This window comes from Zootermopsis nevadensis, unplaced genomic scaffold (genome assembly GCF_977971745.1).
Source record: "Zootermopsis nevadensis isolate Lab colony 2312 unplaced genomic scaffold, Znev_1.0 Znev_ptg000004l, whole genome shotgun sequence".
In the NCBI taxonomy this organism is placed as follows: domain Eukaryota; kingdom Metazoa; phylum Arthropoda; class Insecta; order Blattodea; family Termopsidae; genus Zootermopsis; species Zootermopsis nevadensis.
The window spans coordinates 5,106,961-5,128,744 of record NW_028259136.1 but is presented as its reverse complement, the minus strand read 5'-3'; the positions used below and the strand labels follow the sequence as shown (position 1 = coordinate 5,128,744).

The 21,784-nt window shown below is 41.8% G+C and overlaps 1 protein-coding gene across 9 annotated transcripts in view; it reads right to left on the bottom strand.

The window, feature by feature from the left end:
* eya (eya transcriptional coactivator and phosphatase 2) overlaps nucleotides 1-21,784 on the bottom strand; it is a 140,091-nt gene that overhangs the window by 6,228 nt on the left and 112,079 nt on the right. For 7 of the 9 annotated variants that reach the window (XM_022062646.2, XM_022062647.2, XM_022062650.2 and 4 more), the window contains 8 exons: nucleotides 6,592-6,701; nucleotides 5,405-5,578; nucleotides 4,408-4,567; nucleotides 3,584-3,699; nucleotides 2,942-3,183; nucleotides 1,599-1,824; nucleotides 596-876; nucleotides 175-264 (listed from right to left, as the gene is read on the bottom strand). In XM_022062646.2, the coding sequence (XP_021918338.1) occupies nucleotides 175-264; nucleotides 596-876; nucleotides 1,599-1,824; nucleotides 2,942-3,183; nucleotides 3,584-3,699; nucleotides 4,408-4,567; nucleotides 5,405-5,578; nucleotides 6,592-6,701 (1,399 nt within the window). The remainder of the gene's footprint in view (nucleotides 1-174; nucleotides 265-595; nucleotides 877-1,598; nucleotides 1,825-2,941; nucleotides 3,184-3,583; nucleotides 3,700-4,407; nucleotides 4,568-5,404; nucleotides 5,579-6,591; nucleotides 6,702-21,784) is intronic. The other 2 variants (XM_022062651.2, XM_022062649.2) reach the window with 2 other exon arrangements.

The following is a 21,784-nucleotide window of genomic DNA, read 5'->3' as shown; positions in this document are numbered from 1 at the left end:
TTTACATGATGATGGGTATTTTCATGTATACAAATTGAAAGTAAAAATGTTCAATGAAATATAAACCCAAACTAAATATGCACCAAGTTTGTAACAGTTTGCCAATCAGCATAACGGGATGGTCGGGACAGCAAACAGTGTATTGGAACTGTGGATCCATGATGTGTTACATACCTCAACATCGTTGAAGAAGAAATGTGTATCAGCAAGATTGAAAACCATCTCCTCCATCCTGAAACCCAGCTGAACCACAGAGTGGGCATCCTAAACAGGGAAGAACAACATCTTATAAGTACTAATATAATTCTAGTTTATTCACCATTCCTTATCCTCAGCCAAATGAATCTAATTCTATTTTCCCAAGACACATTTTAATATTATTCTCCCATTTAAACCTAGAAGTTCTGAATGGTCTCTTCTTGTCAGACCTTCCAAGCAAAATTTTGTACACATATCTCATATCACCCATGTGTGCCGTATGTCTCATGTATCACCCTCCTTTAGTTGTTCATCCCAATAGTTTCTGGTGAAGAGTTCGTTATGTTTACTCAAAATAATAATACTGAAACAAGAATTTACTGTGAAGTTAACACACCTTGCCGTAACGTGTAGCAAAGGTCCCTGTGAGTAGAGAGTGGAAGATGATAATTGTCTCATCCAGATCCCATATAAATACTCGCTCCAGGTTACTCTCAGGGCTGCTGGGTGAAGGATTGTTCTGACGACGGCCACGCCCTCTGCTGGAGCGAGATGCCCCCTCTCCGCCACTTCCTTCTCGTGCCCGTCGCCCACTACCACTGCTTCCAGGACCATTGGATTCTGTTTTAACAGGTGATACAGGACCATTTTCAGACAGCTGGAACCCACTTGGGCTATCTGTAGGAACAATGGAAACAAATGCAGAAGACAGGCACTAGATTAAAATTATAATACTGAGACAGTATGTTAATAATATAAAAATAATATGAAAACTTGGCATGCTGTAACATAATATGTCCAAATTAAAAAATAAAATAAAAATAATGCCATTTCAAGTATGATAAAAATCTCAATAATTTTTATAGGGATGTTTTGTGTTTGTTACTGCCAGTCAAGTTCATGGAAATACAAACAACTACAGATTGCATTTATATGGGTGTTCAAACAGTGTTATTTATTCACACTACGATATAAAAATATCTGATACAAAAAAGGTGGAATTTAATTATATTACTTAGATTCTCACAGTAAACAGTGATTTTGCTAAATGACATTGTGAGGATCCACATCAATGATTCATTAACTGGGTTGTGAGATGGATAATTGCAGGGTTGGATCTTCCTTTCCCTACTAAATATAGAGCAGATCAGGGACCCACGTAGCCTCGTATCCAGTGAGTACTGGAGTCTCTCCCTGGGGTTAAATTAGCTGGAGTGAAAACTGGCCATTCACTTTCATTACATGCAAGTGTTAAGAATGCAAAGATTTTCAACTCCACTCCCCTATATATTCATTGAAAATCGCGGTGATAATTCTTATTGTCCTTCTTTCAAGAAATATCATTTCTCCCATCGCAAAGTGCATTTTGAAGAGATAATGGGACTTTACAGAGTTGCTACCTGGTAATGCTGCATTGTGCTGCACTCCTGAGGATAGTTGATAGCCTGAAACTGTGGTTCCTCCCCCGGTGCTACCAGAACTTGTTGACCCAGACACAGCATATGGGGAATAACTCTGAGCATAATAGCTAGCATACTGCGAGGCGGCTGCTGCCGCAACCTGGTGCCCAGCATACGTATTCCCATATCCACCATAGTCCAAGCTCTGTAAGTAATATTCATATTTCTGTAAAACAGATAAGGAAGTATAAACACTACACTGTCACATTCATATACAGATGTTAATGTACCTTTCTAATTTCAGTCTTCCAAAAGATATAAAATATCTTTACATCATTATTCAGACTCTACATTCCCAGCAATGTCACAAGCACGAAAAAGATTAGCATCTAAAGCGGCCCATCCACGTACGAGTCCGGCTCGGCTCGGGTTCCATCGAGCCAAACTCGTTTGTGGGTTGGGTGTCACGAGGCGAGTCTGCTGTGCATGTGTGGTGAAATATATCCAAGCCCGGCTCACGAGTCAAGCTCGCCGAGCCAGAGTTGCAAGTCAGACTCGTACGTGGATGGGCCGCTTAAGACAAACTCTTCTACATCTAAGCTGGTTAATCACATGCAGTGCACATGTTACCAGCAGTAACAGAGCTCACAATCTTATCATATGCTAACACCACGGAAATCTAAAGTACGTTACTTCAACGGAGTTGAATGCAATGATGAGAATGTGGTACATGCATTCACAAATCTGCTACTGAAATATCAGCAGGAAGAAACAGCACCATTATTTCACTGTATAGGAAATGTTATTCCCCACTTAATGGTACCTGCACCTTGTCGTCGTCGTGGGGCTTGAGCACCTCAGTGATTCTAAGAGTTATGCTGGCGGTAGCATAGCTACTGGTAGGGCCTCCCTAGCCAGATTGGTCGAGGGGGAGAGGTCAGACTAAGACAGGTACCCTGGTCCTCCAGGTTGGGGCTTGGTCGCAAGGCTAACAACCTTGCACCGTAAAAAGGATGATGTTTCGAAACCTAAACCTCGAACAGACGGACCTAACAGAAGGACCGAATGGAAGAGGAGAATTGAGGAGGCCACGGACCGAATACGAACCGGAGAGCCATAGAACAAGAAGAACGAAATGTTATTAAGAGGATAAAACTTGGCACTGAAGCATACACGCATTTTGATACAAGTATTTCAGACGTTAACTCTACTTCCACCTCAAGGTGAGCTACCATTTCTTTTTTGAGATTAATTGCAAGAAACAGGATTAAACCTAATTTCCACACAAGAAGCAAACTGTAGCGTGACACATTTTTCAGTAACATGAGTTACGACACACATACCTGCTGCGAGGAAGGGAAGTTCTGCGAGCCAGCCGAAAAGCCTGCCGCCGCGGACGCTGTACAGTTATAACCCGCACCATACGAAGCGTACGATGCCGTCTGTCCAGCAGAGACTCCACTCTGCCCACTGTGATGTGAACTACTCCCTGAACTGGATCCGAACGCCGTACTAGATGTGGCGTATGGGCTAAGGTAGCTGTTGGAGGCTGAGCCTTTACACTGCTGATTTAAGCCACGTGCACCTGAGTAAAAACACAAGGATAAATTAATCAAAATTATAATCCTCACTGTTCAGATCTGACACTTCTGGCTACAAACATTGTAGTTTATCAGTCCATCCATACAGAAGACTTCCTTAATCTTAAAGATAGCCGTCTTCTGGGATATTGGTAGAAGTTCAGTGACATTTCAGATGTGCTTACTGCCTCTGAAACACTGGTCAGTTTCTACAAGGCACCATGAGTACCTGAATTCTCAATTTAACAATCTTTATTCTGCACTTCGTTCCTCTTGGTCGGCCGACCTTTACGTGGCCGATCCAATTCCGACGTGCATACTGTTGCCAGATATTAAAATGCACATAAAATTCTTTACTTATATTTGAAAAGTATGTATTTTCATTCCAATGCTGCTGGTATATACCTGTTGCACTGTGGTATCCCTGCTGCAACATGCCATAGGCTGGAGAATTGTAGAAACTTGAGCTCTGCATGTACGCCGCAGCTGCCGACGACTGACTGCCATATGCTTGATGCATACTGCTCGCAACAAATAATTGACATTCTTAATTTACTTTAATGATCTTTGAATAATGCTAAAATAAAAAAAACATCTATAAAAATTACAACCAGTAAACAAATACAACTGAGAAAAAATAAATAAAATCATGAACCAAATCATAAATAGAGTTTTAGAATTGACACCGCGGGGTCCGCAGTGGCCGTGCGGTCTGAGGCGTGTGCCTTGTGCCGCTTGGTCGCAGGGACCGTGGGTTCGAATCCCACTCAAGTCATTGTTTTTCTGTGTTGTGCTGTCCTGTGTAAAGGTAGAGGCCTTGTGACGGGCCGATCCCTCGTCCAAGGAGTCCCACCGAATGTCCATAGATCGAGCCAACTGAAAAGTTGGAGACCCGTAAAAGGGTACCGGAAAATGTACAAACATTGTTAAACCGGAAAAAGAAGAATAATTGACACTGCTAAAAATTAATGCAGTTCACATGGTACTTTGTTTTGTTTATTTATGATTTATTTAATGAGACTCTAGATCTTTAGCAACAAATGATAGGATGATTAATGAAAACTGTCAGTGGCAGCCATGTTGTAATTTAATCTACTATCCCAGCATTTCTCTGCAGGGACCGTAACCGAGCCAAAGACGGGGAACAGTGGCAAGATCTGTACATCTCGAAACCATTAGGCAGAAGAGGACTGGGTGAATTAAGTAATTTCTGAAACTCTGAATATTACCTGCTGTAATATTGCTGAGTGGATGAGTAGGGGTGTTGCGAATAATCCTTGCTGTCACTGTACGATCCAATCGAGTCTCCTGCCCCCGAGTACAAAGCCTCTGATTGGCTCAGTGATGAGGTGTCACCCAAACCAGGACTGCGAACTTCACTTTTCACTGCTGCAATATAAATAAGGCCCCACTTAATGGTACCTGCACCTTGTCGTGGTGGTGGGGCTTGAGTACCTCAGTGACCCCAAGAGCTACTGGTAGGACCTCCCTAGCCAGATTGGTCGAGGGGGCAGAGGTCAGACTAAGACAGGTACCCTGGTCCTCCAGGTTGGGGGTTGATCGCAAGGCTAACAACCTTGCACCTTAAAAAGGAAGACGTTTCGAAACCTCGATCAAAGCCTCGGACAGACGGACCTAACAGAGGACCGAATGGAAGAGGAGAGGAGGCCATGGACCGGAGAGCCATAGAAGAAGAAGAATATAAATAAGTCATGGGTTCAATGTATGGACGTTAAGAAACAAGGCTCAAAGCAGAACCTCATCCCATACAACATTATTTTATCTGATGGACATATCTTTTACCTGGCAATTACTCAGACTTTGAAAGGTGCTCTTTTATGGGTTATAGAGTTTCACGTCATTGTCGTGACAGTATAGCAAACAGACTCGACCCATCACCCATCCGCTCTGCATACAAGTCACTTGTTCACATCAATAATTTAATTAATATAGAAACTTGAACATTCTCACGATAAGTTCATTTTGATACTGCGAGAAACTTACAACCTTCGGACATTTCTGCGGTATTAATTGTACTTGTAATTGTTCGTGTTGTTTGTGAAAGACACTATTTTTTCAAGACAGGCAACATCCAAGAGGGTTAAAAGTGCCGAGGTGTTCCACTAAGTTGTTACCCAAATTTTAATTTTTATTAGTTCTTTCCCACACAAATTTATTTCTAGAAATCGTAGTCTTCGTTAAGTCATAATCATTTACAGGGCTTACTGTTAACGTCGCCCAGGGACGGCCAGGTGGGCGGACTAGAGAAGGAGCCCGCGGTGACTGGAGAGCTGGTCGGGTCTTGAAGCTGGTGACTGCTGCTGACAACACAACTGGCACTGCTCCTGGTACAGCCATTGCTTAGGCCCCCCGTTGCCGAAACTGATATCGGAGCACATCCTGCCGACAAGATTCACATGGCAATTATGAATAAACTTAACTTCAAATATTTGACAGATTGACTCAGCTGATTGTAGCTTCTTTACTGTCTAGGGCAGTGGTCCCCAACCTTTTTGTGCCTTCGGGCACATTTGAAAGTTTATGAGATCGTGGCGGGCACCAACCGATTAACAAAGCCAAATTTTCTTTTCTCTGGACAAATAAGATATGGACACCAAAGAATACGCAAAACAACACGACGTTTAATGATACAAGAAACCACGCAATCAAAAGTACGTAGTTTTATAATTATAATTATTATTACTCAAGTGGGAAGTTAGTGTGATGTTTGGCGCTGCATTTTATCGGCCAGTTTTTCAAATTTGGGAGTGTAGGATGATGTTGCTGCTCGCAAACAATCGTCAAGATGGGCGTCAGTAAGTCGAGATCTGCGCTTTGATTTTATAATATTCATGGTTGAACGGCCTTTATTATTCAGTATAACCTCTTTCCGTATCAACGCGGGCACCCAAAAAAGCCTTGGCGGGCCCCGCGTTGGGGACCACTGGTCTAGGGTCTCAGATGTGTTTGTGAGGCTTATCTTTAAATAATTTACATAAACAATTAAATACATAAAACTTACATACATACAGACATTATTATTTATTATTTAGTGTTCTGTCTGACGACAGGTCCATATGAACAGGATCCTTCCATCCTTTTCTCGGACTGGGACCTGTTCATATACGTTCTTGGCAGATGATCCAGAAGTGGTTTGCCATTGCCTTCTTCTGTGTGTGAATGGGATGCCACGGAGAAACCGGGGAAGCCCCCGGAGGAAAACTCCGTGTTGCCTAGACCACGGCCTTGCCCAACACAAGTTATAAATTCGGGCACCGCCGGGAATCGAACCCGAGACCCCAGGATTACAAGGCCAGCGTTCTAATTTATAAAAATATTAAAAATATCATATTAATTTCAAGCACAAATCAAAGTAACTCGTTTCTGCATTAAATTGTTTAATTCTCCCATACCTGTACTAGTGGCCACAGCGTCAGGATTTGTGGGTGGTGTTCCACAAGTTGATTCAGATTGGCCACTGCCAGGGCTTGAAGCGTCACCTCCCACAGAAGGGTCTTGAGATCTGCAGAAAATAATGGAAACTAAAAATGAACTGTTTATTATGACATGTTCCCAGCTGCAATTGTAATGACGAGAGGGGACTGCAACCAGACTAGAAATGCATGATACACACTCTAAGCTGACAGACATAAGCTACTTTAGAGGTTAGCTGATTCATGTATATTATGTATTGGTGCAGATTCAATGAATAAAATATTTAACACAGGTAAAACAAAGGAACTGATGACAAGATGTTTATAAATTAAGTAAGAACTTGGAAGCATGAAAAAAAGGAAGTGACCATTGTGTGCACGGTATAATCCAAGGATAGACTTCATGCAAATTATGTAAAACCATGAAGAAAGTTCGGACAGCTAGTCTCCGTGCCGAAACTCGAACCCAGGACCTATCAAATAAGAAGTGACAACCACTGCGGTCTATGGAGAAATTTGGCTGGAAGGTCTACCTCCGCCTTCAAGCCGGGAGCTACTTTTCGACATCCTCGTTGCAACCAGATGAAACATACCGCGAAAGAAGAGATCTGGGCAGGCCACTTGTCAGACAGAACGCTTAACAAACACAAGGTCGAGGGGGCGAGGGGCGAAGTAACACAGCCCTCAGGATTGTCAGAAGCTGGGCGGGCATCTTTCAAAATAAGATCACAGCACCTACACGTTTTGTGCAAGGTATTCAACTGGGGAAATGGTGTTCATCCCAAATTACAGAATGGATTTTGATTAAAATTAGTGTTGGGGCTGACTACAGCGAGTAATTTTTTGTTAACAGCTGTCCAATATAACAGTCCACCTTACACAGACTTAAAATATAACTATTAATTTCCTCAGAAGACGGCTTACTGTTTACAATTTTGGTACTTCGTGTGATAGTCCGTGAAGAGTTCCAAATTGTTTGTTTGTTAATATATCTCTGGCTCTCGTTTTAGTGTCTGTACAAATATGGAGACGCCAAATTCATAACTGGCGTGGGTTTTGAAGGCTTTTGAACGTAGGTGTGCAAGGAACAAGATCAGAGCAAAATACAATTCAATCGTTTGGTTTTTTTTCGCCACTGCGTGGATGAAGTACTGCTCTTTTTCAACTCGACACGTGTAAGTAACAATAACAATACTGACTTGTCTCTAAATTGTTGATTTGTGGAAGAACTTTTTGTTGACGTCTGCTTCATTGTCGATTCGGATAAAGACGGCCTCAAGATACCGGGGTGAGGGGGGTTCTGAGAATACAATGCGTTGAAAAATCAATCAGGGCAGTCAAATTAGAGTGGTACTCCAACTCGGAAGTTGGGTCAACAACTCGTCATATAAAGCTAACAACGAAATCTCTTAAAGGGCCACCTAATTTGACGAATTCTTTCACACAATGCTGTTTTCGCAGCCAGAACACGAGATTTCAGAAGCCTGGAGGGCCGGTTTCTTGAATTTCATCAGAAGGAGATGTAGCAAAAGTATAACAGACTACTTGAAGTACAGAAAACAGGCAATGAAAACCTTCTGGCTCAAAAATACGGAGAGTAAGAATCTGGTCTACAAGCAAATGCTGATAAAACTAAATGTGATAATGTCTCGTCACCAGGCGACAAAATCATCAAACCCTTCTCAAATTCGGCACCAAATTCAAATATATGACGACGGTAACAAATAAGAATCGCATTTACGAAGAAAAGACGCAGAGTAATTTGACAGAAGGCCTGGAGAAGACAGCGGAATGAGAAGCTCCAATTATCATCAGGATGGTCAAATCAGGGAAGAGATGGGCGAGACATGCAGTGTGCACAGGGGAGATCACAAACGAGCAACTTTGATCTGGAATGCATGAAGGGAATAAACCATCTGAAAGACCTATGTAGATGGGAGGATGATATTAAAACGGATCTCAGGGAAACGTCGATAAGGACAGGTGGCGGGAACTTGTGAACACTCCATTATTAAGCCTTCGGGTTCCATAAACGTCTAAGAAACTTTCAGCTAGCTGAGCGTTTATTAGCTTGACGACAAATCGACTCTGCTCAGTAGGGCTAACAGGAGTGCAGGAGCTGAGACGGCTTGTCAGAACATGCAGTCTCGAGTAACGTTCCAGAGAAGCCTGACGCCATGTCTGGCTGGCGAATCATGTTATGGTCAGTCATGCTACGAACAGGACAAGCTGAACCCTGTTGTTCCCCCCCACATCATGGCCGCGGTGACCCAGATGACCCCCGGTAGAGTCAGCACAGCTGTGTTGCACTGCCGCCCACTGGAATGCGAGCAACGGCGTCGGTACAAGAGAGGGGTGTGGGGTGGAGACGAGGTAATGCGCCTAGATCCCTAATACTGTGGAGTCCATGTAGCGAGCTGACGGCTGTACGATGTTCTGAAGTTCGGTATAAGTCGGAGGTGAGCTGTTAGCTTACACTCCGGCCGACTTTACTTCCAGTAAGAGACTCCATACAGCTCACTGGTCCTCACAGCCGGTCCGGAAGTTGAGGAAAAGCTCACGGCAACGTCAACATCGAACTCTGATGATGGTGGGTCCACATTCTCAGGATAAGCAAATTTTGTATTCTTTATAGGAGCTCCAACAATCATATTAATACTTCGTCTCGTGGTCTTCTGCCAACTAAAGACCACGGTTTCATAACCCAGAAGGTCATAAAAGATATATTAATCGCCGTGACATCTGAAATCTACTCTCACAGTGTCCTTTTCCTGTTCTAACAAGGAATCAAATTTGAGATACTGAAATCTTTTGGTTACAGAATTCGGTCGGTTACCCGTAGCCCAATGTGACACGAGCCACACACGCCCGCAGTTTAAGATCGATCACTTCATAAACACTAAAAGACTTGCACAAGGGGGCGAGATCCAAATTTATAAATTCGAGCAGTGTTCCGTTGTTGTTGTTTTTTTTTTTACCGGACGGATTTGTTGACATTCCGGTTTCGACAAAAATTCTTACGCCCCGACGCCGTTTTCGTCCAACATGACTGACAGAAATAACGTCAGCTGAGGAGACTACGTTAAGGATACTGACGATGAAGGTAAACTCTGCAGCATTCAAATGTTTCTGACTGCTTGTTTATTTCTCCTTTCGACACGCAACGCCATTCATAAACTCATATCCGAGCTGCAAGCGCTTTCAAAAACCACGCAACCCACTGTTTATTTTCACTGAAACATAGGGGAAAAAATGTCTGAAAGCGATATGGTTTATGAAAGAAAACAAGTTGATTATGCCGTGTCGGGAAAATCCATAAGGATTCAAGACGCACTGCTACAAACCATTCGTCACGTCACTTCACCGCAGATGTAGACTTCCGTAGCAATCTCCTCCCAATATTCACTGCTGGTATATGTTTCATTCTGAACGACCAACGGCAATTAGCGATATAAATGCGAAATTTTTCATTGACCTTGGAATTAAATTATTGCAAATACCATCGAAACACAGTCAACACAAAGCAGTCGCAGGTTTAGCTCACAACCCTTCATGGTCAGCCTGTCCAGCCTGCTTCGACTCCACTTACAAGGGACGAAAAAATAGCACGTTACCGAAACGTCGTGCGTTCAAACCAGTAGACAAAGGAAAATTCGAGAATACGCATCAGTTTATTGTTCAACCTTCGTCAGAACTATTGACTAAAATTACAGGCGTGCCAGGGATAATTTCCTTATCACAACATGGCTCAGCGCTTTCAACTGTGGTGACTGTAAACACGTTATCGCTGTCATATGAATACGCATGCGCCATCACAATTAGGTGCCTACTGCGTATTTACTATACATCAGACGCCCGCGGACCCAATTGCTGGTACAGCATTCTGACTTACCGAACAAAGTGTCTCCTCTTACATAATCAGTTTTGAGAATCTGAATGGTTTCTTTTCCAACCTGCAAATATTCATATAAAACCGAGATCACAGATGATGAATGCGTAGACATCTGGAAGAATAATGTACTGGCCTGTTTAAAGATCCTGCCCCAACATTCATGTAGACAGAAGAGACACGTTAGGTAACTAGGAAGAGATTCGAACTTGATACATTTCTACTGAAGAGAGTTATATCTGCATGTAAGTAAACACATGGGAAAATAATGCAGATGTATTTCATGGCGTTTGCTGGTAGAATTAAATGAGTCGAAATTATGATGATACTCGCTCCATTTTCCTGTTACTTAGTTCCTCTAACGTCCGCTTGTTCTCCTCAGCACAGCGTTAGGGTACCCTTTAATTTCTTTTCTTTGAGTAAAGGACCAACTTTCACTCCCACATTAAACAAAAATTGAACTTCAAATTCTGTACATTTAAATTGTTAAATTTTCGACACGACACAGAACTATTACAAAATTTGAAATGACAGACGTGGATTGGAGAATAATACTAAAACGTATCTCAGAGAAATAGTTTCTGAAAGGGAGGCCTAGCCTCGAGTAGTTCAGAATGGCGGGCTTTTGTGGTAACAAAATGGCTTTCGGGTCTCAAGAGGGCAGGACATTTATTTACGAGCACAGTTATCAGCATACAAACAAAAAATCTCTGTACAAATAGTTAGTTACACGTTTACTAGTGGAGATATGCATTGTCTAAGGACATGGACTGCGAGTGACGTATGGACATGTGTGCAGCAGCCAACACCAGGCATAGTTATAACCCGATCGCCCACCTTCCTACAACGCCTTCATTATAGTCGAACCCCAGGTCCTCCAGCCAGAAGCCAGGTCCAGGGGTTGATAAACGTCTGAACCATCAACATCAGTAGCACCTCCCATCATCAGGACGCCCAGATGTCGGAGACAGAAAACTTCCACTGAAACGAAGGGTTAATTTCTACCAAGCCAAACTGCACAATATTCCAGAAGACATCATCGCACTCGGTGCCGTGAGATCCTGAAATATCAAATGGCAATGCGTTCAGGAGGTACCCTATTCGGATTCTGATCACAACATCGGCTATCAAAAGAGTGTGTTGGGATTTCTACCGTTCTTCAGTCAGTAATCAGTTTACTCATACACTGCCTACTTTTTCTGTGATCCAGCTACTGGACGATGACCCTTGTGTCGGCAAAACAGTGTGGGTGGATGTTACAACGTCCAAGCCAACATATTCACCACGTTTTATTGTCGCTGTAATTCTCAGCCATTCTTGTAACTAAAGTGCCTGACAGCTTCCTAGTAATCTATTTTAGCTCATACGATTATAGGGTTCCAGGTACTTCTTCATACATAATAATGAATCAGGACTGTATCCGTCGGGATGTGGAAGTTAGTAGTACATGAACGTGACAAGAAACCAGTTATCTGAAACAAACGCATAATATAACAAAATGAAATACATATGTTGATTCTTTAAAACATATGAACGACAGTAACTAAGAGAAATAAGAGTGATGATGAAGTCTAAAGGAAAAATCCCGACAATACTTGGTGCAGCGTTTTGCATGCAGACTGTGACTTCAGTCCTACTTTGCACCAAGCCACGTGCAATATCGCCCTGATGATGGAAGCAGTAAGCAACTCTGAAACATCGATCAATTTGTACGAGGCCGCATAGTTCAATATCCCAGAAGGCTTTCATCTTATGGTGTGTAATATCGTTTCCTCTCATGAAACAAAGTAAAATGGACATGAGGATAGGATACACGAAGAGGGCAAAAGTCTAATACTGAGGCCAGGATTATAAATCAAAGGGAGAGAAACGCAGAAACTGACAGAATCAATTGCAATTCGGAAGAATATACAGATCAGAACAGAGTAAGTATATACAGCGTTTACAGTCGGGATACTCGGCGACTGTGTCGTGGGACTAGGAAACACGCATTCGACAGTGAGAGCGGAAAGGCCGCCAGCACAGCCCCCAAATAATCTTCACTACATTTGTTACAGTTTTTACAGCAAGTAAACAAGGACGGCTATATGGTTGTTTCACCATGTAGCTGCATAAATAACAAATTTACAAAGAAATTTTCACATTAAAAATCCTTTTAAAGTACCTAAATCTAACATAATAGCTGAAAATTTATTACTAAAATCATTCACTGTTCGTATCTTACCCAAAAACTTCGTATCAGCTGTGGGCGTTGAACAGCCTCCAGCGAGATTAGAAGAGAAATTTTGGATGCTGTTTTATTCAAAGGCAAAACAAATACCCAACAAAATACACACTACGAAACGATGTTGCCAATGTCTTCAGGGCAACATCACTGAACTTAGTGTAGCGATAACTGATAAATCACTAAGCTGACTAGTGGAATTTATATACGCGTTATAAACATGCCTAAATATGAAGCCCACTAATCGCCCGGAAAGCCACCAGGCACCACGCCAACAGCTGTACTTGTAAAACAGCCTATAGTTCTTGAACAGTGGTTCAGTTCATCAACCCAAGAACGAAAACACTTCCACCCTCACAGGCCAATGTCAGACCGTGATATACGACTCGTAAGGGAAACGAGGACTTCTGAGTGGGGCGGAGATCCAGTGGTGGCGTAGTAAAACAGTCGAACGTTTCGGATAAAGTTAAATTCATGTACCAAAGCACCGGTTCAAAACAAAATTCAAAGAATTGGTAGGATTTGAGGTTTTCAAATCATCATAATCATTAGTTTCTCAAGTGGCATTCCGCAACTTAAGCTGTAGTTGATACAGCGTCTTAAAAAACACCGAATAAGCAACAAACTGAGTTGCTCAGAGTCTTTCGGGAGCGCCGCGGAAAGTGCCCACATGGGTATCCACTTGCTACGAGGCATAAGTTCGCTCAGCTGTACTTTTTGCCACCAAATCTAAGGACCATTTGCTTTTTAGAATTCCATTCTCGTGAAATGTGTAAAGACCAGATGTTCATGAGATCCATAACCCCGTGTGATGCTAGAGGCTCGTACTGTCAGAATAAACAATCCGTCAACAGACGGAACCAATGTGCTCTCTCACATCAACACCCAAATAGCATTATGCACTTTTACAACCATAATTTATACAACTCGCCTTTTATTACTTGTGAGATTTAATGTTCGCACGGTGGTGTGGAAGACTGGGTTGTGACACAGTCTGGCAGCTGAAGCCCTGACGATGCACAGTTGTTCCTCCGAAACGCTGGTATCTGCATACGAATTGCCACACACTCAACCGTGGCATTCAATAGGCCCTAGGTAGACTCTTATAAAAAATATTCCGCATTTATTTTGTATATATAACTTTTATTATAATTATATTTTATTAATAAGAATAAAAGTCCGTCAAAAACCTGGCCATAAATAAACACGCACGTAAAGCAACCAAATTACTAACGAGATACAACTTTACACACCTATTCTTTCTCTAATGTTCGCTAATTTCTAGCCAATAGGATGCCAAGAACCATTAGACTGGGTGGAATGCAAATGTAGAAACTCGAAACTTCATTAAACAATCAAACTTTGATAGCAAAGTAAGATCTGAGAAAAACACAGAATAAGGAAACGTCTAAACAAGACATTAAAGCTCGCACCAAACAAATAGGCAGAGAAGCCAATATGGACACAGTCTGTCATCCTAGCATAACGCAGGAAACGTCTGTAAATACTCTGGCAGGGGTGTCTGCCGCTCGGCACACCACACGTATTATTTATAACCCTTCCGTAGTCCAAGTGACAGAATGCCACAAGAAGAAATCGGGAAAACTCAGAGAAATTAACAGCTCGCTCGCTTACTCCGTGGTACAAAAGTTTTATTTGAACTGCTGATAGCAGTTCAGTTTATCACCAAGCTCGCCGTAATGGGACCAGAAGCTTAGTCAGTCATTAAAGCTTCCACTGGAATCCATCCTGACAGTTCGGTCCACTTCATGCATTTAATTTTCTTTTTAATATTATCCACCAATCGACGGTAAGGTCTCCCAAATGATATTATTTCTTAAGTTTCCAACTAAATCCTTTCATTAAGTTTTCGGTTCTCCATGGGTGCTACACGCCAAATCAATTTTATAAACAAAAAGGTAATAAGTACGGTTCCAAAATAGATAGAAATTTTAAACTGTCAATAAAATTGCAAATAGACAACGCAACTATGTCGGTTCTTAAGCAACCGAAGAATCAAAAACATTTACATACAAATCAGGAGTCTTATAGAAGCGTCACAACACATCGAGCAAGATTCACTCGCAGCATGTGGCCATATCAGCGTATTGTACACCCCTAACAACATCTAAGCTAAACTTTTACTCACAGAAGCGAGGCATAATAGGACCTCATACAGTTTATATTACAAAATCGTATCTTTTCAGTAGTTTAAACTAAGACCTAACGAAACCAAAAAACACCCCCCCCCCAAACACACTTTCTTTCAGCTCTAGATAAGCGGTTCCCTCATAAAAAAAGAAAGAATAGCCCAACATCATAGCATGAGTGGCATAACACGACCTTCACCTTCTACTGCCGGGTCAATGAATGCTAATTAATGAGTTTCGATGCAGTTTTTCATTAAGTGATCAGGGAGTTAAGTCATATTTCTTCGTTCAATGGACCCTTTATCTCTCTGCCAGCTTTCTGAATTTGGATTAAATAAGGTTCTGAGAGAGGGGCTTACACGAAATACGAGAGGCAGCTGACCGCCTCCATCATCAGTGCTATTCACCCTGACGATGGAAGCAGTGAACATCTCTAAAACGTCGGTCAATAAGTACCGGACTACACAAAGCTGCATCCCAGAAAACAGGATCTTCTAACTTGTCGCCTTGAGAACCTTCCTTAATATGTACGAATTTCAAATTAACTTAAAGTTCTCAGAATTCGTATCGTAAAATTGTATTAAATAGGATTTGATTTTGAAGATGGCTGTCTTCTGGGTTGTAGCGTCGTGTTGTCTGGTTGAAGTTTACCGACGTTTCAGAGGTCCTTGCTGCAATCTTCATTAAAATACATTTGTTTAAAGCATCAAACACAAATCGCGTTAAAAAAAAAGCAATTTTACTTGAAAACTAACGTGGTTTATATTAAACAGAATACAAGAAAAAATAATTTTGGCCCGTGTATCTACATGGCAGAATTCTCCTTCACTTGCTTTGCCAGATATAGAATTTGATTCTGTTCTACTGATTAGCTTTGCCAGCAACTCGTCCTTATTCAGAATAAGTGAGCACCATTACCAATAAACAAATCTGGTAACACTTTGTGTTCTCAATACAAGAACTAATCAAGTGGAATTCAAGTCCACAACGCTAATGCGATGTCAGCCTAATATCACGAGGCTACAGTGAATGATTCACGTTATGGTATATGGGTATGGGGAGCCTTTTTCACTGGCACATATTGCATTAAATCACTCTTTCACGTCTTCTGAGCGACAGACAAGGCATTGTATTAACAATGTTTCGTTTCAATAAAATCTTCTCGGGCAATCAGCCGCGTTAACTGGTTACCGTAGTAAACCGACGTTTCAGAAACCAACTGTCCCCACCATCAGGGTTCTGATGCGACTGGATACCTCGGAAGTCTAAATGATTACCGTAGTAAACCGACGTTTCAGGAACCAACTGTCCCCATCATCAGGGTTCTGATGCGACTGGATACCTCGGAAGTCTAAATGATTACCGTAGTAAACCGACGTTTCGGGAACCAACTGTCCCCACCATCAGGGTTCTGATGCGACTGGATACCTCGTAAGTCTAAATGATTAACTTAGTAAACCGACGTTTCGGGAACCAACTGTCCCCACCATCAGGGTTCTGATGCGACTGGATACCTCGTAAGTCTTAATGATTAACGTAGTAAACCGACGTTTCGGGAACCAACTCTGGTATCCAATCATATCAGAACCCTGATGATGGGGACAGTGTTGGTTCCTGAAACGTCGGGTTACTACGGTAACCAGTTAACGCGGTTGATTGCCCGAGAAGTTTTTATTGATTGTACTCGCCGCGAAAGTCTCAAATCCTATATCAATGTTTCCTTTATTTCCGAATTTGCTTTTCCTATTACAAATGTTCACTATTCTTAATGATCATCCCAGAAAATACGATGGGGGGGGGGGGGACCCAAAATACCTAAAAATCTTTGAATCTGATCAATGCCCATACGCGGACGGAATTTTTAAATAACATAAACACCAGTTTCAGCTTCAAAAGGTTTAAGTAAACATGAGTTCAAGATGTTTTGCTAATATTGCTTCCGCCCGTGAAATGATACCAATTCTCGTGATTTTGTTTCATATTATTATTATTATTATTATTTATTAACTCGCCAACAACAGCAAACAAAACATTGGCTCAGAGTGGCCCACGCATTGTGGAGCTGTTTACGCCACTCATGTGTTAAAGACTACGTAAAAAAATAAAGTACAATCCTCTCCTCCCATTTACACCACAAAACTTTGGAAAAACAAACGAAGAACACACTGCGAACATAGTGTGAGCGCACGTACCCAGCGCTGCATTAAACACTGCTTTGATGTCTGCCCGATACGTTTTGATGAAGAAGCTTGTATAAAAGAACTAAGTATTGTCGAACAACGCCCACAGATATAAACACAGGGGATTTTTTTATATGTGTTCAATGAAAACACATACAGACTCCTTCATTGTACGACGAGAGATCTTCCTTTCATCTCTCACAACCCACAAAGCTGTAGTTTTATTTAGTGTTTACTTGGAGATTCCCCGCCGTTTAACATATCGAAAGAACTATGCTCACCGAAATACAAAGTAGATCTTTCATACACCTGGCAGTCCTAGGCACAATTCCAAATGAATCACAAAATTTTTCTTCGCAAAATATCGCTTCTACCACAAAAACGATGCCCTTCCTGTATTCACTTTTGAAAACAGTGTTAGGACTTCGAGATGCGGCCCCAGGCAAAATTCTGTTCTAAAGAGAGGAAATCTTTCAAATACACCGAAAGCCAAAGAATGAACAAGATGCTGTTTCGCTTACATCGAGATAGACGCCAATCAAACGGCCCCTTGTTTTAGGTTTATGTCTTGCTGGAAACAAAATCGTGCTGATTCAAAACTTTATTCCGGGGTACACAGAAATGTTTTCTAGCTGCACGTGTTGTGATACAAGATTTGTTTCATTACTCCAAGTACAATGGCAGCAATCTCAGAACTTTGAACCCATTTTACGAGGTACAAAGCTGCGTCTAGAGTTTCCTTTCGTGAGTTTTCGTAATTACCGACGGTCTTAAAGGACGGTTCGTCATGTAACGATAAACAACGGAATGGTATTTAGGCGTTCGTGTCAAAGACGAAAAACATCAGGGCGAAGAAAATTACAACTGACGAGGTGAAATCGTATGTTCTCACGGCAGATGGCTCTCTTCTGGGTTGTAGCGCCGTGTAGTCTGGTGGAAGTTTTCCGACGTTTCAGAGGCGAGTCATCATCGCCCTGGTGATGGAGGAACCAAGGACCTCGGAAACGTCGCCAAACTTCTAGCAGACTACACCGCGCAACAACCCAGAATGACGCCATCTACATTCAAATTAATAAACTTCACAATTTAAACTCTTCAACTAATAAGTAGGCGGGACATGGTATAACGCTTAACACATCAAACATTTTAATTACAGAACCCCAAAGAGGGGAAAACATTCTGGGCGACCTTGGGGATTTCGTACTACACGGCCATCTGATGCTTATGCTGATAGAGATAACAAGAATTTTTTTTTTTTTTTGGGGGGGGGGGGGGTCCGAGGTGCTATTACGATCAGGGCAGAATCTGGTGGTGCTGGAATTTTGTATTCTATCTCCATAATACCTACGAAGAGTTCAACTTGCGGCATGGCAAGTGGTTGGTTGTGTTTGCTTTTTCACCAGCAACCATTCCACCACTTTACCATAGGGACTAATACTCACCCACTTAGGCTGAGCGTCCTGGGAAGTACTTGTGTGATAATTCGGGAAGAAAGCTCTAAAAAGGACCATGAACTACAAAAAAATAAAACACCACCGTGTTACACGGACGTTATAGAGATTAAAATGTAATATTTTATAACCAGATCACGAGACATGACATTCCCCTCACCAGATATTCCAGGAAGTTGAATGGCTTACGTTCTAATTTCGTCTTCAGAAACGTTTAAGAAATTCTGATTTGTAGACATCTAACGTAACATGTTGTCGACAAGATCAAATAAACAGCCGCAGAACGAATATGTGTACTTCCCAAATTTATTAAACAAATATGTTTGTTTATTCAAACTCTTGGGTAAATGACTCATAGCTGAAACCAATCAACAAGACAGCGCTACTAAACAGAACTATAAGTTACTTAAAACACACACCACGTTGACATAGTAAATAAGTCACCGAATTATTCATCTCCTATGTAAGTACAGCGAAGAGCTACGAATTGACGTTCCGTGTTCTCTCCCCAGAAGCTGGGTAGGGATTCCCCAGCACACAACCACGATTCACCCCCACGTCAAAGCTTCCGGACAGCAAAGCTGAGGTTACGAATCCGTGGAATCTTGCCTCCTCTCTACACCTTCAAGGCATGCTGCTAAGCAACGGAATAGCTTCACTGCTTCTTGGTTATTTGATGACGCTCGATCAAGAAACTTGGTTAAACAGTGTCGAGAAAAGAATAAAACAGTAATCATGTGTGGTGAGCTGGAATCTCGTAGGAAGGAGAAATGACGTTTTATTAAGAAATTATGACGTATTTTACTTGGAGGATTTATAGACGAAAAAAATCCAAAGTAACGGGTCTCTTAATCGGGACTTAAATCTGGAAACTTCTGAACAAAGTAACGGGATGTTTCAGCTTTTCATACAGGTAAAATTTCAGACTGTGATACTCCGGGTAATGACACAGTGTCACCATGTTTCGGAGGTATTTATTGTCGCCATCCTCAGAGAGCGGAAAGACGGAGGCATTAGGTTGGCAACCATCTACAAGGTGTCGCAACACATAAGATTACAATTTTATTTAATGTTCATAACAGAGAAATTCAGGGTACGAGGGACGCATATGAAGATAAACTTCGGGCCCGGACAGGTGAAATTCTAAAACAGTACACTTCTTTAATTCCTTCTACAGTGAACGTCTTGCTTCAGTTTAAGAAACACCTTATACCCGTCACACTTTAAACATCTGTGGGCCAAATGCTCTCTTGTCTGTTCACTTTCGCTCCCAGAAGACAGCTCATCATAGCACAAGTGGCAGAATAATGCAGTTTTGGATATTTGTGTAGAATTGAGAGATGCTAACAAGTCTCTGAGTCAGCGGATCAACTGCCAAACGGAAGCAGTAAGACGCTCTATTTGTTTCTGTAAGATCCTTCCCACACCTTTAAAAGGCGACTATGAAAAACTATTAAAAACTCCATACATAAACACAAATACACATTCCATTGGAACCGCAAAAACAGGAACATGAAGTCGATGATTTCCGTTACGTCATTCACACTCCTAGGCCCTTTGTTTCCATGGTAACAAGCAAAGAGTCTCTATTAGGTATTTTTGCGTGGCCCCCGTAAGAGCAACTACTTAGCAACGACAATACTTAATTAAGGCTTTGACCGGGATGTTCTTTTGTTAAATCTTATGTGGTACCGCCTGATTCGACTTCTAATGGTTAAGTGAAGTGTTTTCTTCGCGGTACGGTCTGGATTCGTAAATATTATGAAGACGAGCTTCGACTTCAAAGGGTTAACCAGCTGATTTTCGTAATGGTGAGGTGTAGTGTTTTCTTCGCGGTACGGACTGAATTCATAAATAATATTCAGACGATCTTCGGCTTCAAAGGGTTAAAATGATGCCCGCTGTGGAATGAAGAGCATTGTGGATAATTTCGGAAACAACTTGGAGCATTAACTTCATAATCATTTATCTTCCAGCTCCGCTCCATAAACGCATGGTTTAAAATGCAGAGCCTTCTAAAAAAAGGGGGGGGCTAGACAATATAAAATTAAATTTGTTGGTGTTCAAGCTTGAGGTTTGCTGTTATTTTATATGCTTGTAAAATCTCGGCGTATCTGAAGAAAGACGTTTGAGGATGAGACGTAGACAAATCTACGTATTTATGGTTCATTTAACTATGCGATCACTAAAATGACAATACAATTAATAAATAATGAACAAAAAAGTAACATATGTAAAGCAGTCCTGCTGCACGCCATGAAGGCACTTAGGGGGAGGTATAATAGCTCCTACTCATTCTTATCCTCGGCACTAGATGGCTCCGGCCGCGTTTTACCCCCGGGGAAGGACCCCGGTACCCGTTGGATAGGAGGCTCGGTGGGACTCAGAGCCTCTGCCCCTGTTGAGGATCGAATCCCGATTGTCCAGTCCGTGGTCGGTCACTGAACTGACTGAGCTACCCGGGCTCTATAAATAAATAACAGGAAAGGATATGGAAGGAAGCTGTGATGGCCTAATTTATGGGACCATCCCAGTGCCGGAAACTCCCGATACGTAGCAGGAGTTACGCGTCCACAGCACCAAATGAGATGAGAACACGAAACCAAGGACTAATTTCTACAGAGTGGCACAGTTAACCATTACGGGTCTCCATAACGGAGCACAGGGACGACTTAAGCGTGCTTATTCCCACATTTAAGCATGGCGCAGTTTACCCAAAAAAAAATCAGCAGGCAGTGGTTCAGAGCAACTGAATAAAGAAGTGGCGAAAACTTTAAAACATTTCGGTCAATATTTGGTAAACTCTGCGTAAATTAAACCACGTAATTGATGGAGTTTAAGTAGGAATTCACAGCTTGTTTGCCTTTTCCAAAATAAAACTTTCTCTCGAAGGGTAAGGACACTTGATATAGCCCAACTAACAATGGGTTTACCAACTTCTCCCCATCCCTACTCTCAAAGTTCTTTGTATTTGTCTTTGAAGACTGTTCATCTTATTCAGGTTACATTTCAACTTCTTGAAAAACTTCCGTCTTGGTGGATTTAATGGTTTAGAGGAAAAAAAATCGATTAAATAGTTTTAAATTTGCAGAGTACTTACACCAACAAGGATTGTGTTAGTTGAAGGGTCAGCTTCTCTAGCTCGAGGACCATTTTCTTACACGGAGACGGAAAAGTACAGAACGAATGCGAGGGACTCTTAAGGCTTTCACCGGGATGTTCTTTTGTTAAATCTTATGTGGTACCTCCTAATTCGACTTCTAATGGTTAAGTGAAGT